We start from the raw sequence: 16,633 nt of genomic DNA, 5'->3' as shown, positions 1-16,633 counted from the left end.
GCTGAGAAAGGAGAATTGCTTGAACCAGGAGGTGGAGGTTGCAGTGAGCTGAGATTGCACCATTGCATTCCAGCCTGAGTGACAGAGCAAGACTCTGTCTAAGAAACAAACAAACAAAAAGAAACAAAAAAATTAGCCAGGCATGGTGTGCCTGTAATCCCAGCTACTCAGGAGACTGAGGTGAGAGGACTGTTTGAGTTGCAGAGGTTGAGGCTTCAGTGAACCATGATTGCCCTACAGTACTCCAGCCTTGGTGACAGAGTAAGACCCTATCTCCAACAAACAAACCAAAAGAAAACAAAACCCCATGATCCAAATATATGCTGCCAACAAGAGTCATACTTTACATTCAAAGACCTAAACAGGTTGAAAGAAAAGGATGGGAAAGATATAGTGTGCAAATAGTAACCAAAGAGAGCTTGAGTGTCAATAATACCAGATGAAACAGGTTTTAAGACAAGAATTGTTACTAGAGACAAAAGACATTGCAAAATGGCAAAAGAGTCAATTTGTCAAGGAGCTATTGTTAACATATATGTGCATAAGAAAAGAGCACCAAAAAACATGAAGCAAAAACTGACAGAATTCAAGGGAGAGGAAGACAGTTCATTAATATCTGGACATTTCATTATCCCCTCTTCAGTAATGACTAGAACTAGAGAGATGGTCAGTAAGAATATAGAGGGATTGAACAGTGGTATATAAACCAATTAGGCCTTATAGACGTACAGAACAATCTACTAACAAAAGTAGAATACACATTCTTCTCAAGTGTACACAGAACATTCTCCAGGCTGGATTGCATGTTAGGCCCAAACAAATCTCGATACATTTTAAAATATTGAAACCACATAATGTATCCTCCCTAACCACAATTTGGGGGAACTTACAAATTATGTGGAAATTGAGCACACTCCTAAATAACCAATGGATTAAAGAAGAAATAATAAGGAAAGTTCGAAAATCGTTTGATAAGAATTAAAATGCAGCCTGGGTGATGGAGTAAGTCTCCGTCTCATAAAAAAAAAAGAATTAATAAAAATAAAGCTCAGAGTAAGACTATGCCTCATAAAAAAAAGAATAAAGAAAAATATAGCTGAGCACAGTGATGCATGCCTGTAGTCCCAGCTACTTGGAAGGCTGAAGTGGGTGGATTGCTTGTACCCAGGAGTTTGAGGCCAGCCTAGGCAGCATAGCATGACCCCCATCTCAAATAAATAAATGAATAAATAATAAATAAAAATGAAAATATACCAAACTTTATGAATATGGCTAAAGCCATGCCTACAGGGAATTTTATAACTGTAATTGCTTGTATTATCAAGAAGATCTTAAATCAACAACCTGATCTTTTACTGTAACACAGTAGAAAAAGAACAGTAAGCTAAACGCAAAGTTAGCAGAAGTAAAGAAACAATGAAGATTATAGTGGAGACAAATGAAATAAAGACTAGAAAAACAAAAAAGAGAATCAATGAAACCAAAAGTTGGTTCTTAACTTACTTAAGTAGAAGAAAAAATGCTAAAAAAAAACCCTAATAACAAGTGAAGAGATTGAATTACCAACCATGAACCTCCCAACAAGGAAACAAACATCCAGGAAAAAAAAAACCAAGGAAAAAAATAGAGAGAAGACAAATAACTAAAATCAGGAATGAAAGAGGGGATATTACTACTGATATTACAGAAGTAAATTTAAAGTTGTTACTTTAATTTTTGGCGTAAATCTGGTGGTCAGGTCCTTAAAGAGGAAGGATACCCAGATAACTCCAAAACCAAAAACACATAGCTTATATGAATGAACCAAAGAATAATCACCAGTGACAAGTGGTTACTGAGTACTTGAAATGGGACTAGTATGACTAAGAACCTGAATTTAATTTTAACTAATTTAAACGTAAATTTAAAACTGAACTCTAGATCCATGTATTGAAAGACAATTAAGAATGTTTGGAACAACTTGGTTAAGAATCTACTTTTTACAACTATACATTTTATGAAATCTAAATACAGATCAAGTATTTCTGATAAAAATGTAGCATTAGAGTTGACATGTCCTACATGTATAAAATAGAGACTGGATGTTCATAGAGTTGGTATGAAAGAAATATAAATTATTTCATTAATTTGTATATATGAGATTCAATAAAATATAGTTAAAATATAGTGAAGAGTTATACCTACTTTATTTTGCATTTTAATGGGCATGCAGACAAAATTTAAATTATGTATATGGCTTGTGCTATATATTAGACAGTTCTGCTTTAGCCCTCAGCAAAAATCTATCTTTATCTACATTATTAATTATTTCCTATTTTCTTTCCAATGTCTCAACCACTGATGAGCAAGTGGCTCCTCAATTATAAGGGAAACCACTTTGGGAATGTTTGAATGAGGAAAAACTAAATCCCTATATCCTCTCTCTCTGAGATGCCATGGAAGTGACTTGGTTTATAGTTTCCTACACTGTTTTTCCCTAAAAATAAGTCTAGGTGTAAATGGAAATTTGAGGAAAGAGTAGAGAATTTTTTTTTTTTTTTTTTTTTTTTGAGACGGAGTTTCGCTCTTGTTACCCAGGCTGGAGTGCGATGGCGCGATCTCTGCTCACTGCAACCTCCGCCTCCTGGGTTCAGGCAATTCTCCTGCCTCAGCCTCCCGAGTAGCTGGGATTACAGGCACGCGCCACCATGCCCAGCTAATTTTTTGTATTTTTAGTAGCGACGGGGTTTCACCATGTTGACCAGGATGGTCTTGATCTCTTGACCTCGTGATCCACCCGTCTTGGCCTCCCAAAGTGCTGGGATTACAGGCTTGAGCCACTGTGCCCGGCCTATGTAGTTGTTTTTTAACCTCCTTCCCAAAAGCAAATTATTGCCATGTGTTGTGTGTGTGTGTGTTTTAATTGAATCTAGGTGGCTCCAGCCAAGTGTCTCTTGAGCAATGTGAAAGAGTACTCAGTAACTTGAGTGTGGTTCATGTTGACTGCCCAGTCTAGTGGGTTAAGAAGAACCAATATTCTTCTGCCCTACAGAATGTAGTTACTTCCCACCTCAGAACTTTTGTATTTAAACCACCTGCTTGAGAAGTCTATGCCCATGCTCCAGCAGGTCTGGATCCCTCATGGCACTTACATTTACATGATCTCTTAGATTTTGACCTCAATTTAACAAACTCTCCAAACCTGCTTGGCTGGCTTACTCATGGAGTAACTCAGCCTTTCCCGTGTGTTCGTGCAGAGTGAGCCCCATCTCCCCAGCCTAGTCCTCTCCCAAGACTTTGGTAAGTAGGTTCCACCCAACTGACTTCAGAGGAAGCGTAAGCTCTGTGCCTCTGAGAGCACCTGTGGCAAGATTGGTTGCTTATTCACAGGGAGGAGGAAACTTGAGTTGGGATTCCAAGACATACCCTTTAGTAAATGTGTCGGAAACATGCCTGCATTTTCCTCTTAGAAATCCTAAACTGTATTTGACCTCTCTTGCTGCCAGCTTCCATCTCTCCCTCTTTGAATTCTTCTCCATCTTCTCTGAGTTTGGAAAAATCTTTCAGTTGCCCTGTTCCAAAAAGCCTCTTCCAAATATGGACATGGGCAAAATATTTGTGGAGTGGGGAAAAGATGTTTTTTAAAGCAATGTTGATCAATGAGTGGTGCTAAAAGTAAATTAAAAAAATGCCAAAATAAGTGGATGTTCATTTGGAAAGCAAACTTGACTCCTACCCTACACTATACATAAAACTCCATTTCAGGGGGAATAGAGATCTTCAATGTGAAAAGAGGAGCAAGCTTTTAGAAAGTATCTTCATGATTTTCAGGTTGGAAAAGATATTTTAGACATGGTACAGGAAAAAGAAACAATGTTTCCTAAATGAGACCACAATATAATTAACTTTTGTTCCTCAAAATATTTCATTAGAGTGGAAGATGCCTTCACAGTGATAGAAGACATTTACAATCATAACTGAGAAAGGGCTTGTCAACTGAGGAAAATGATGAGACAAGTCTCAATCATTTTAGCATTTATTTGCCAAAGTTAAGGACATGCCTGGGAGACAGGTCTATGCCTTTCTCCAAAGATGGTTTTGAGGGCTTCTAATTTAAAGGGGAAAGGGTGAGATCTTGAGAAGCACACAGTTTTCACATAAACAAAGTGGGCAAAGGAAAAATATGGGGCATCTGCATTTTACATAAGATAACACAGACAAAACGGGGTAGGGAAACAATCAGATATGCCTTGTGTCTGGGGTTACTGCACCTGTACAAATAAGTTATCAATTTACATTGCACGGTGAAGTTTTAACAGCTCTCCAGGAATTTCCTTGTGGGCAAAACATGGGGGAAGTCTGTAACGTTTCATCTTGTGGCCAACTTATTAGGAACCAAAAGGGGTAGGCAGGTTTGCACGACCCAGTTCCCAGCTTAATGTTTCCCTTTGGCTAAATGAGTTTGGGGTCCCAAAATCTAATTTCCTTTCACAGGCTTGTAAGCAGAACATTTAAAGAACTCTTTCAAATAAAAATGAAAAAAAATCCAGTAGAGAAAATGGGCAAGAAAGTTGACCAGGTATTTATAAATTGGCATCTAACAACCAATAATAGGAAAATTCTAATTAAACCTCAATGACATATTGCTATACACCCACCAGAATGGTCGACATTAAAAGGCCAGGTGAATTATGATGAGAAATGGGAATACTCACTCTGCTGATGGGAATGTAAACTGGTAAAATCACTCAGGAAACCAATGTGACACTATCAGTAAAGTTGAAAATACACGTTTATTCCAGTGACCTAGCAATTACACTCCTAAGTACAACCCCATAGTAAATTTGTTACAGATATTCCTTCGGCATGTATAACAGTGTCCCTACCTGCAATGTTTGTAGAAGCTCCAAAAACTCCAAACTTAATAACACAAATGTCCACTAGCAGCAAAATGTGTCAGTTGTGAAATATTTACATGACAGAATACCGTGTATCAATGAAATTGGATGAGCTGCAGTTACGCGCAACACCATGTGAATCTTAGAGAGCTGATGGCCAGGTGCAGTGGCTTACAGGGGGCCAACACAGATGGATCACCTGAGGTCAGGAGTTTGAGACCAGCCTGGCCAAGATGGTGAAACCCCCTCTCTACTAAAAATACAAGCTGGCCATGGTGGCTCATGCCTGTAATCCCAGCTACTCAGGAGGCTGAGGCAAGAGAGTCACTTGAACCCAGGAGGCAGAGGTTGCAGTGTGCTAAGATCACGCCACTGAACTCCAGGCTGGGCAACAGAGCAAGACCTCATCTCAAAAAAAAAAAAAGTTTTAATATAAGCAAAGCATACATTTTGTGTGTTTCTGTTATATAAAGTTCAAAACCAGGCAAAAGTACTGCTTGGGGATTCATCATTAGAGTTTAAGGCATAAAGAAAAGCAAAGAAGTAACTGCCTTGCATTTGGGTGGTCACCCTGCTTGGGTTTACCCCAGGGAAGGGAGGCAGCAATGATGAAATGTGTAGGGCTGGACCCTGAGGGATGGCGATGTCCTGTTTCTTCATCTGAGTGACGGTACACGTTATAAGTTGTATATTTGTTTTTACGTATTTTTCTGTATGTTGTATTTCATAATAAATTTTTTTTTAGCATGAAAACACATCTTTGCAACTGCCTTTGCCTACCCCAGGTCTTCCCCTTCCCCGCCCCTCCCGAGCACCACCACTCCACCAGAAGAGCATTCATTCTGTACCTTTTCCCTGTTCTAATTCACAACACAAACTTCTCCTCCTCCCCCAACCATAGCGTCACCAGTACCCTCCTAGCTGGCAGGTCAAGTGAACCTGTGGCCTCATTCTATAGACTCCTCATCCCGTCGGAGTCTTTCCTGTTGACTTGTGGTTCTACTTTCTTTCCCTGGACTTCTCCAGACCTCCCCCTTCTGATTCTGCTGCTCTTCCTCTCCCTGCAGCCCTCTGCTTTATTCTCTGACATCTTTAACTTCCCTACTCCTTAGGCGCTACTGTTTCCCAGGCTTCCCTCACCTTGGTCTTAGCCACACTTATCTCTATGCTAACAGCTCCCAAATGTGTGTCCTCTTCTGAGCTCCACCTGAATGTGCGCTGCAAGCTTCTTGCTTCATTTCCCCCTTCATGGAGATGCTTGGAGTCAATTTAATTGCAACCAACAGGCCTCAAAGAGAATTCACTCTCTTTTATCCTCTAACTTTATTCCTAGATTTTCTACCTAAATAAAGCCTTGCCCAGGCTGGGCGAGGTGGCTCACACCTGTAATCTCAGCACTTTGGGAAGCCCAGGAAGAGGTGAGAGGACACTTGAGGCCAGCCTGGGCAACATAGCAAGACCCTGTCTCTACAAATATAAAAAATAAACAAACTTAGCCAGTCGTGGTAGCGCGTGCCTGTAGTCCCAGCTACTCAGAAGGCTGAGGTTGAAGGATTGCCTGACTCAAGAGTTCGAGGATGCAGTGAGGTATGATTGTGCCACTGTACTTCAGCATTGGTGACAGAGTGAAACCCTCTCTCTATTTCAAACAACAGTGTTGGAAGCGGTGGCTCATGCCTATAATCTCAGCACTTTGGGAGGCTGAGGCTGGTGAATCATGAGGTCAGGAATTTAAGACCAGCCTGGCCAATATGTTGAAACCCTGTCTCTACTAAAAATACAAAAATTAGCTGGGCATGGGGGTGGGGGCCTGTAGTCCCAGCTGCTCAGGAGGCTGAGGCAGGAGAATCACTTAAATCTGGGAGGCAGAGATCACGCCACTACACTCCAGCCTGGGCAACACAGGGAGACTCTGTCTCAAAAACAAAAAAACAAAAAACAAAACAAAACACAACAACATAAAAAGCAGTAAATAAATAAAGGGAACCACTTCCAAGTTGACATCCCAAGCTGGAAATACTCCACACTCTCCTTAACCTGCTCAGCACCAAAAGCTACAAAACAATAGTAGCTTTTTGTCCATTATATATATATATATGACATTTACATATATATTTACATATATAATATTAGCTTATTTAATTCTTTCAACAATCCCAAGATAGGTACCATTATTACACTATTTTACGGAGGAGAAAACAGAAATCTTCAGAGTCAGAGCAGCTTTTATGGCCTCAGCCTTACTCCTGAATTGCATTGCAGAGAGGCCACCTCATCAGTATTAGTACCCCCACCTCAGTGTCAGTATCCACTGCCTCTAGCCTCGTTGGGATTATGACAGTAACTTCCCAACTGATGTCCCAACCACCCGCAAATCTCTCTCCATTTCCAAGCACTTTCAACGGGGCCACCAAAGTAATCTTAAAAAAAAAACACATCAGCCTGGCACAGTGGCTCACACCTGTAATCCCAGCACTTTGGGAGGCTGAGGCAGGCAGATCATTTGAGGTCAGGGGTTTTAGACTGGCCTAACCAACCTGGTGAAACCCTGTCTCTACTAAAAATGCAAAAAATTAGCTGGGTGTGGTGGCGCATGCCTGTAATCTCAGCCACTCAGGAGGCTGAGGCAGGAGAATTGCTTGAATCCAGGGGGTGGAAGTTGCAGTGAGCTGAGATCATGTCACTGTACTCCAACCTGGGTGACAGGGTGAGGCTTCATCTCTAAAAAACAAAACAAAAACTGCCATGTGTGGTGGTGCATGCCCGTAGTCCTAGTACTTGGGAGGCTGAGGTGGGAGGATCGCTTGAGCCTGGGTGAACTGAGATTTTACCACAGCACTCCAGCCTGGATGACAGAGTGAGACTGTCTCAAAAAAAAAAAAAAAAAAAAAAATCACAATTTGACTGTGTAAATTCTGAGCGATTCCTTCTCAAATGCCCTAGCACACACAGAGGCTACCTGACCTGATGCCAGCCTATCCCCTTTTCCCACGCTGTGCTCTCTTCCTCCATTCCAGGCTCATGTGCTTTTCTCCGGTAGGGCTCTGAGTGTGTGTACAGATAGTTCTCTCTGCTTGCAGTGCTTTGCCCACCCCAACTCCTACTGTGACCTGACCATCCTCAAAGCCCTAATCAAATTCTACCTCCTTTAGTGATGCTGTCAGCCTCCTCAGTTGGCACAGCTCCAACTACGTGTGATTTACAGTGCACTTGGTGCTGGCCAGGTGTTGTGGCTCATGCCTATAATCCCAACACTCTGGAAGGCCAAGACAGGAAGATTGCTTCATGCCAGGAGTTTGAAACCAGCCCTGGTAAGACAGCAAGACAAAGTATAAAAAATAAAAAATAAGAATACCGTGCATTTGGTGCAAACCTCTGCCATTTTCCTTAACATCAATTATATTGTAATTACATGTTTATTTCTGCCTGTCCATCTCCTTGAGGGCAAGAAGAGCATATTATTCTTTCTGGAGTTGGTATCCCTTCTTAGCGGTGGTCATATCTAGGGTGCAGTTGATGATTCTACCGAATAAATACATGCCTCCAGAAATTCTTGTTGAAAAGCAAGCTTTGGAAGAAACAACCCAGCCACTGTTTTTAGATGTGGGTGCTATTGGTATGATACTCTGCTGGCTTAGAGATGCCCTGCTTAGAACCTGAGGCCTGGGGATGGTAGCCGGCGTGTGTGTGTGTGTCTGTGTGTGCACGTGTGTGTTTAGGTGTGTGTACACACGTGTGTGTGTGTATTTGTCCTTTCAGAGAGTTACTTTTCCTGGACTGATGGAAACATCTTGCACAAAATTAAGAGCCAGTTTGTTGACTGTTTTAAGGTTTAAAAAATATTTTAAAATAAATAAATTATTAGATAGTCCACATACAGTCAATACTTTAAATGTCAATCTAAACTTCTTTCATAAATAGCAAATGCCTTATTTACAACTACTGTTGAATGAAGTCATTTCCATCCTTAGCCATAAGAGAAATAAGTTACTTATTCGTAGAAAACATTTAGAGGTATAATACAATGAGATCTGAAGAAAAACCTCAAACATTCATTTCTATTGTTGGTTACAAAATGACTCTCATTTATGAAGTGCACTTTAGCTGCAAAATCCCTTCTTGGACGTGAGATCATTTCTCTCTTACAACCCCTATCACTGACTTTGTGTTCCTGTTTAACCTTTCCCACTGGAGTCACAACTCCATGAAAACAGCGATCAGTGCTCACTTCTTTGAGGAGCAGTCCAGATGAGAGCCTGTCCAGGTTACACATAGACATGTGTAACCACTGCACCTGCACCAGGTCCTACAGGCACAGGTCTTCTGGGAACCTACATCAGCTCTTCAAGCTGTGAAAGTAGTTCTACTTAGTAAAATTAGAACTTTGTCTACCAAGGGCACTCTTAACATTTAAAGAGGAAAAATGAACTTCTAGAACAATTCACTGACTAGGACAAGGTGAATAAGTAAGTATCTTAACGTCCGTGGAAGTTCTGGTGGCATGCTAATGCATATTTAATAATCCGAGTAAAGTAGCACATATTTTACAATCAATAAATTTTCCTTAAAGAAGATAATGTAGCCGGAGAGCTGAATGTCAAACAAGGTTAGACTCATACTTATTAATTTGGTAGGATTCATAAAGCCTGATTCTCTTGAAAGACAAATTGTCTTCACTGTTTTGATTTTGAAATGCAGAAACTCAAATTTCAGTCAATCCAATGAGTAAAGATGACAGGAAATTTTACAGGACTAGGAGGAATCTTTGTTTCCTTTTTCCTTATTTTTATTGGGGTGGGTGTAGGGAAATGTTTCCCCCACAAAACAGCAGTTTTGCTAGAAGAGAGTGAGGAATAGAAAATAGGGCCGCCACCGTTGTGTGCCCTCTTCCCTGGGAGCAGCCAGTTGCTGTGACATGGACCTTCTCATTGCAGCTATCTTTTCTTGCTGCCATACTCCCTCTGACTCTCTCCCATTCCATCCCTTCGATTCTCTTGAATCAGAATGGGCCCCATGCTTTATGTTTTCCCCCCTCATTTAGCCCTTATAGAAGAGATCAGGATGCGCCACCTCCAAATGCCATTTTGGCACAAGAATATCTTGAACTGGCCAGACCTGGTTCATGCCTGTAATCCCGGCACTTTGGGAGGTTGAGGTGGGCGGATCGCCTGAGGTCGGGAGTTCGAGACCAGCCTGACCAACATGGAGAAACTCCATCTCTACTAAAAATACAAAATTAGCTGGGCATGGTGGCGCATGCCTGCAATCCCAGCTATTCAGGAGGCTGAGGCAGGGGAATCACTTGAACCCAGGAGGCAGAGGTTGCAGTGAGCTGAGATCACGCCATTGCACTCCAGCCTGGGCAACAAGAGCAAAACTCCTTTGAACTGAAAGCTATGGAAAAGAAAGCAGACAAAGAAAGAAAAAGAGCTCTCTGCCCACCCCATCTCCCATCTTCTTGAAAGCAGCACACGTATTGATATTTCCTTTGCACAGGTGTCCCCCTCCCTCGTACAAGGAAGAGAACAACTCTTATCACCAGAGACAGAGATGACACTGAGATGAGTCTGTATAAACAAACTTCGATAAAATAACCCTTATCTTCCATTAGTTCCACCTCCCCCACCCCAGTTTATTGCCCCTAAAGCCTAACCCTCTTTTCCCTTGCCTAGTCACATCACTATTTGCTGCCCTTTGTTATAACGGTATATAAGCTCTTAAGTCTATTGGGGTTTTACACTTCTTTTCTGTGAGGCTCTCATACATGTGAGATTTTATTTTATTTTATTTTTTTGAGACTGAATCTCACTCTGTCTTCCAGGCTGGAGTGCAGTGGCGTGATCTTGGCTCACTGTAACCTCTGCCTCCTGGGTTCAAGTGATCCTCCTGCCTCAGCCTCCTGAGTAGCTTGGTCTACAGGCATGCACCACCATGCCCAGCTAATTTTTGTATTTTTAGTAGAGATGAGGTTTCACTATGTTGGCCCGGCTGGTCTCGAACTCCTGACCTCACATGGCCAGCCCATCTCAGCCTTCCAAAGTACTGGGATTACAATGAGGCACCGGCCCAGCCACATATGAGATTTTAAATATGAATAAAATGTGCGTGCCTTCTCTCCTGCTAATCTGTTTTATGTTGTTTAATTCACAGCCCTCAGGGACTCAACCTAAGAGGGCAGAGGAAGTTGTTTCCTCTCACACACTTGTGATCTATAGGTGGTAACCCGATGCCTGCCCGTGGAGATGGGGGTCCCTGTGAACATGGTACAGGTGACCAAACTGGGGCTCAGGGAAGTTACAGGAACTCGTGAGTGCTGGAGTCCGGACTCCTGTCAAGGCCCTTTTACCTCCCTCTTTCCTTTCTTGGCCAGCACCTCACAGTTTTGTTTTGCCCATCTAGCAGACCGTAAAGCCCGAGGGATGGTTGATATGCCCTCATGCAGGCTTCCCATCTTCTCCAGAGCTCCCATGCTGAGTGTCAGCTCAGGAAAGGAGGCACACCTAAAAACAGCCCTAGTGTTTCTGACAAGTCTCCTTCTAGGGCTCCGCAGGCATGCAGCCCTGGGCTGAGCAGCATTAATCACCCAGTGAGTTTTGGTCGATGAAATGAGACTGATTTGCATAATCCAGCTGTTCTAGGGCAGGTACCTGGGCTATCGGACAGGGGCTCCAAGACTTGGCTTGAGAAAAAGGAACGCTGAGCAACTACCCCAGCCAGGATCTAAATTCCCCCATTCATCCCTTCTCACCAGGTCTTTGGAAAGTTGCCTGAAGATAAATAATGTACCCCTGCTGTGAGCCAGAAGCAGGGCGGGATTGGGGAGAGTGGGGGGTGGGGGGCAGGGCCAGAGAAGAAGGCTGTCTTGTTCCAAGAGGTCAGTTAAAAGAGACTTTTCAGGTTTGTCAACCCAGAAGAGCCCAAGAAGAAACAATAATGGGCTTAAAGTGTGCCATTAAAAATCTTATTGTCCCGATAATCTCACTGCTTAGGTAAGAAACTTGCCAGGGGGCTAAGGAAAGAGAAACAGAAGAGGAAAGCTCGGCTTACCTGGAAGGCTGTGTTGCTGTAGCCCTTAGCTCTCGGGGCTGCCGTGCTCCTCAGCTCCATGCTCTTTTTGTTGCTGGCTGGGTCTGGTCTGGAGGTCCTTCGTACCTGGGAAAAAGCACCGGTAACTGCTGATGTCAGAAGGCTACCTGCTGTTACAGGGACCTGGGCACTGCTTGCTTCAGTTTGGAAACTTCTGCAATAATTTCCTGAATGACTTGGGCTGACCTGGTTGGGGTGGGGCAGGGAGGCGGGTGGGTTGGCTGGGTGGAGGCATCTAATGCAGGCCCGCCCACCTTATTAATCTTTTCCTTTATTCCCATTTTTGGCGTCATATGTGCACTCCTGGGGAGAAAACTCTTGTGGTGCACAAAACAGAAAAGGACGTTTTCTTTTCTCTCTCTCTCTTTTTTTTTTTTTTGAGATCGAGTCTCTCTCTGTTGCCCAGGCTAGAGTGCAATGATACAGTTTCGGTTCACTGCAACCTCCGCCTCCCAGGTTCAAGCGATTCTCCTGCCTCAGCCTGTTGAGTAGCTGGGATTACAGGTGCATGCCACCACGCCTGACTGGTTTTTGTATTTTTAGTAGAGAAGGTGTTTCACCATGTTGACCAGGCTGGTCTTGAACTCCTGACCTGAAGTGATCCACTCGCCTTGGCCTGCTAAAGTGCTGGGATCACAGGTATTAGCCACCACACCCAGGCAGAAAAGAACACTTTCTCCATTGTCCTAAGTGAAATCCTGTTTTCCTGTGAGTGGTATTAGAGGCTAGGAGTGGTGGTGGGGTGGAGGGCGGGGGAATATGGGACATAAGGGCATGCCGGCCTCAATGATCACCTACTGTGTACCAGGGATGGTTGGATAGATCGATACTTAGACAGATAGGTGGGTAGGTAAGGGTCTTGGCTCCTCTTCAGAATAACTCCAAATTCTATACTGAAGTACAGAAAAGTTAAGAATATATTTAGTGTCATTTAGTTAATAAAGAGACAATGAGAATTCAAATTCAAGTTTGGGTCATTCCAAAGCCTTTTATTACATCCCTGCTTCAGACTGGGCTACTTTAAAAAATCCAGCCTGCAGAAATGCAGATACGCGACAGGTAAATGAAAAGTGACCAACTATTCACTTATCAAAGGCAAATAGAAGTGCTTTATTTTCATAAACCAATTCACTTTGCTTTATGAAGATATTAGCTGCAGAATTCTTTTAAAATAGGGTTCCCCCCCCAGTATGATTTAAAAGACCGCAAAACTTTGGACAAAATAATGGAAAAGACCTGGTGCTGTGGCTCACGTCTGTAATCCTAGCACTTTTGGGAAGCTGCAGTGGGTGGATCACTTGAGGCCAGGACTTCGAGACCAGCCTGGCCAACATGGCAAAACTCCATCTCTACTAAAAATACAAAAATTAGCTCAGGGTGATAACATGCACTTGTAGTCCCAGCTACTCGGGAGGCTGAGGCAGGAAAATCATTTGAACCCAGGAGACAGAGGTTGCAGGTTGCAGTGAGCTGAGAACACACCACTAAACTCCCATCTGGGTGACAGAGTAAGACACCTTCCCTCCACCCCCCACCCCAAAAAAAAAGAAAAGAAAGAAAGAAAAAAAAAAAAAAAAGAAGAAAATACCAAGTATTACAAATGGTTATTTCCAGGTTGTGAATTTTATGGGCAGTTGGTGTTTTTTTCTCCTTTAAATGCTGCTGAGTTTTCTATAAAGAGAGTGATTTAATTACTGTTAACCTAAAGGAAAAAACTGAGACAAACTTAATGTAATGTAACCACAGAGTTTACTTGGGATAAGTTGGAGATTGCAACCTGAGAGCACAGATTCAAGTTGCTTTGAATATACACTTAGTAACAGTTACAAGTAGATTCTTTTGTGTGTGTGTGTGTATGTGTGGGCATGTGTTCTGTTGCCCAGACTGGCGTGTAGTGGCATGATCATGGCTCGTTGCAGCCTTGACTGTCTGGGCTGCTGAGATGCCTCCCGAGCAGCTGGGACTACAGACGTGTGCCACCATGCACAGCTAATTTTTTTTTTTTTGGTAGAGATGGGGTTCTCACTCTATTGCCCAGAGTTATCTTGAACCCCTGGGCTCAAGCAGTCTTCCCACTTGCCTTGGCCTCCATAAGTGCTGAGATTACAGGCATGAGCCACTGTGCCTGGTCAGAAGTGAATTTTAAAGGAAAAGAAGTTGTTTATCAATTATTTACATTAAAATAACATAAGCTATTGATTGGCTGTACATTGTATCACACACTTGTATCACACATTCTAGGAACAAGAAGGCCGCCAGTTAGGGATAAAATGCCTTTTAAACAATTGTCCTGGGCACAGGGTTACGGGGTGCTGAAGTCCAACACACTCTCTCTCTAGGCCTGATAGATTTTGCATTGCTCACATAACTCGGACGGTGTGAGTTATTTTTTTTTCTCTTTATCAGTGACCGAGGTCCCAGTCTCTCTGGGTCTGATAGATTTTGCATATCTCACATAGCTCAGACTGTGGGATTTATTTTTCTTTTCCTGTTCTCATGATACACACTGTGCAGTGTATATATAATGATTAAAGGCTCTCAGGAGCCTGTGGTCTGGGTTCAAATCCTGAACTCTACCTAATAACTACAGCCAACCAACTGCAGCCTGAGGGCCACACCTAGCCTTCTGCTGTTTTTATAAAGCTCAAGAGCTAAGAATACACTTTAGATTTTTATTTATTTGAGACAGAGTCTTGCTCTGTCACCCAAGCTGGAGTGCAGTGGAGTGATCTTGGCTCACTGCAACCTCTGCCTCCCAGATTCAAATGATTCTCCTGCCTCAACCTCCTGAGTAGTTGGGACTACAGGTGTACACCACCATGCCCAGCTATTTTTTTTTTTTATTTTTAGTAGAGACAGGGTTTCACTGTGTTAGCCAGGATGGTCTCGATCTCCTGACCTCGTGATCTGCCTGTGTCAGCCTCCCCAAGTGCTGAGATTACAGGCATGAGCCATCATGCCCAGCCTTAGATTTTTAAATGGTTGAAAAAAATTAAAAGGAAGAATATTTCATGACACATTACAATTATATGAAATCCAGACTTCAGTGTCTATAAATAAAGTTTTGTCAGAAGAGAAACACGGCCCCTGATTTACGTATTGCCTAAGGCTGCTATCGTCGCACAAGGCTGGAATTGAGTAGCTGTGGCAAATACCACACAGCTCAAAGACAAAATATCTACAGTCCGGCTCATGTCTGTAATCCCAGAACTTTGGGAGGCCAAGGCAGGAGAATCATTTGAGCCCAGGAATTTGAGATCAGTTTGTGCAACCCAGGAAGACCCTGTCTCTACAAAAAATAAAAAAATTGGTCAGGTGCACTGGTACATGCCTGTAGTCCCAGCTACTTGGGAGGCTGAGGTGGGAAGACTTACTGGCCATGGGAATTTGGGCAAGTAACTGAGTTCTCTGTATCTCAGATTCTTCCTCCATAAAATGGAGATAATAGTACCTGAGGACTAAGCTTTGATTCTTTTTTTATCTTGCTCAGATTACTTTCTAAGGGATCTGAGGAGTCATGCCCTACAAATTATAAATTCTCATGAGATTTTTTTTTTTAGATGGAGTCTTTCTCTGTTGCCCAGGCTGAGTGCAGTGGTGGATGTTGGCTCACTGTAACCTCTGACTTCTGGGTTCAAGAGATTCTTCTGTCTCAGCCTCCCAAGTAGCTAGGACTACAGGCATGTGCCACTACGCCCAGCTAATTTTTACATTTTTAGTACAAACAGAGTTTCACCATGTCGGTCAGGCTGGTCTTGAACTCCTGACTTCAAGTGATTCACCTGCCTCGGCCTCCCAAAGTGCTGGGATTACAGGTGTGAACCACCACGCCTGGCCCAGATGGGTTTTATTTAACCCTGTACATCATGACTTACTTTCCAACCTGACTCTGGCATAATATTATGAGACAAGGAAGAAAATCAAAATATTTTATCCCGAAACATGTTTCTTTGCCATATTTTGAAAAGAAAACATTTGTCATCTATTGTCTCTAAGGGCAGCCACTATAAGACTTCAAACTTCAAAAGAACTTTGGTCTCCACAATCTTTATCTTAACCCAAATATTCCCTTTCTATCAATGTCAGGTCTTTAGACAAACTCTATCAACTGTCAAGCAGAAAATGTTCAAATTCACCTATAGTCTGGAAGCCCAATCTCCTCCTCCTCTTGCTTTGAGTTGTCCCACCTTTCTGGACCAAAGCAATGTATTTCCTAAATGTATTTGATTGATGTCTCATGCCTCTTTAAAAACGTATAAAACCAAGCTGTGCCCCCACCACCTTGGGCACATGTTCTCAGGGCCCCCCAAGGGTTGTGTCACAGGCCATGGTCATTCATATTTGGCTCAGAATAAATATCTTTAAATATTTTACAGAGTTCAACTCTTTTCATTGACATACCTACTTAGAAACACTGCTGAGATGACAAAATGAGTTAATATACACAGGGAATAGTGCCTGACACATAATTCAACATCACCCAAATCGTTTGATTTAGCTCTTTAGTGCTTCTTACTGATGAGACTTGGGGAATTTCATTAGTTCTTCCCCATCACTGCAATGTGCCATAATTAGTAGTCGTTGTGTTACCAAAGGCAGGGAGGAATCCAAGTGGAAGTGAGCAAGAGAAGTACAGGTAAATAGACAGCAGATAAGCAAATATTTGGGAA

At 42.5% G+C, this 16,633-nt stretch overlaps 1 protein-coding gene across 1 annotated transcript in view; it reads right to left on the bottom strand.

The window, feature by feature from the left end:
- The window catches only part of SLC28A3 (solute carrier family 28 member 3), a 61,765-nt gene extending 49,646 nt beyond the window's left edge, over window positions 1–12,119 (bottom strand). The window contains exon 1 of the mRNA XM_008994435.5: window positions 11,925–12,119. Coding sequence (XP_008992683.1) covers window positions 11,925–11,984 — 60 coding nt within the window. The 5' untranslated portion in view covers window positions 11,985–12,119. The remainder of the gene's footprint in view (window positions 1–11,924) is intronic.
- Window positions 12,120–16,633: the final 4,514 nt, after the last annotated feature.

This window comes from Callithrix jacchus, chromosome 1 (genome assembly GCF_049354715.1).
Source record: "Callithrix jacchus isolate 240 chromosome 1, calJac240_pri, whole genome shotgun sequence".
NCBI classification, from domain to species: domain Eukaryota; kingdom Metazoa; phylum Chordata; class Mammalia; order Primates; family Cebidae; genus Callithrix; species Callithrix jacchus.
Note: the sequence above shows the minus strand (reverse complement) of the source record. Positions and strands in the feature narration are given on the sequence as shown.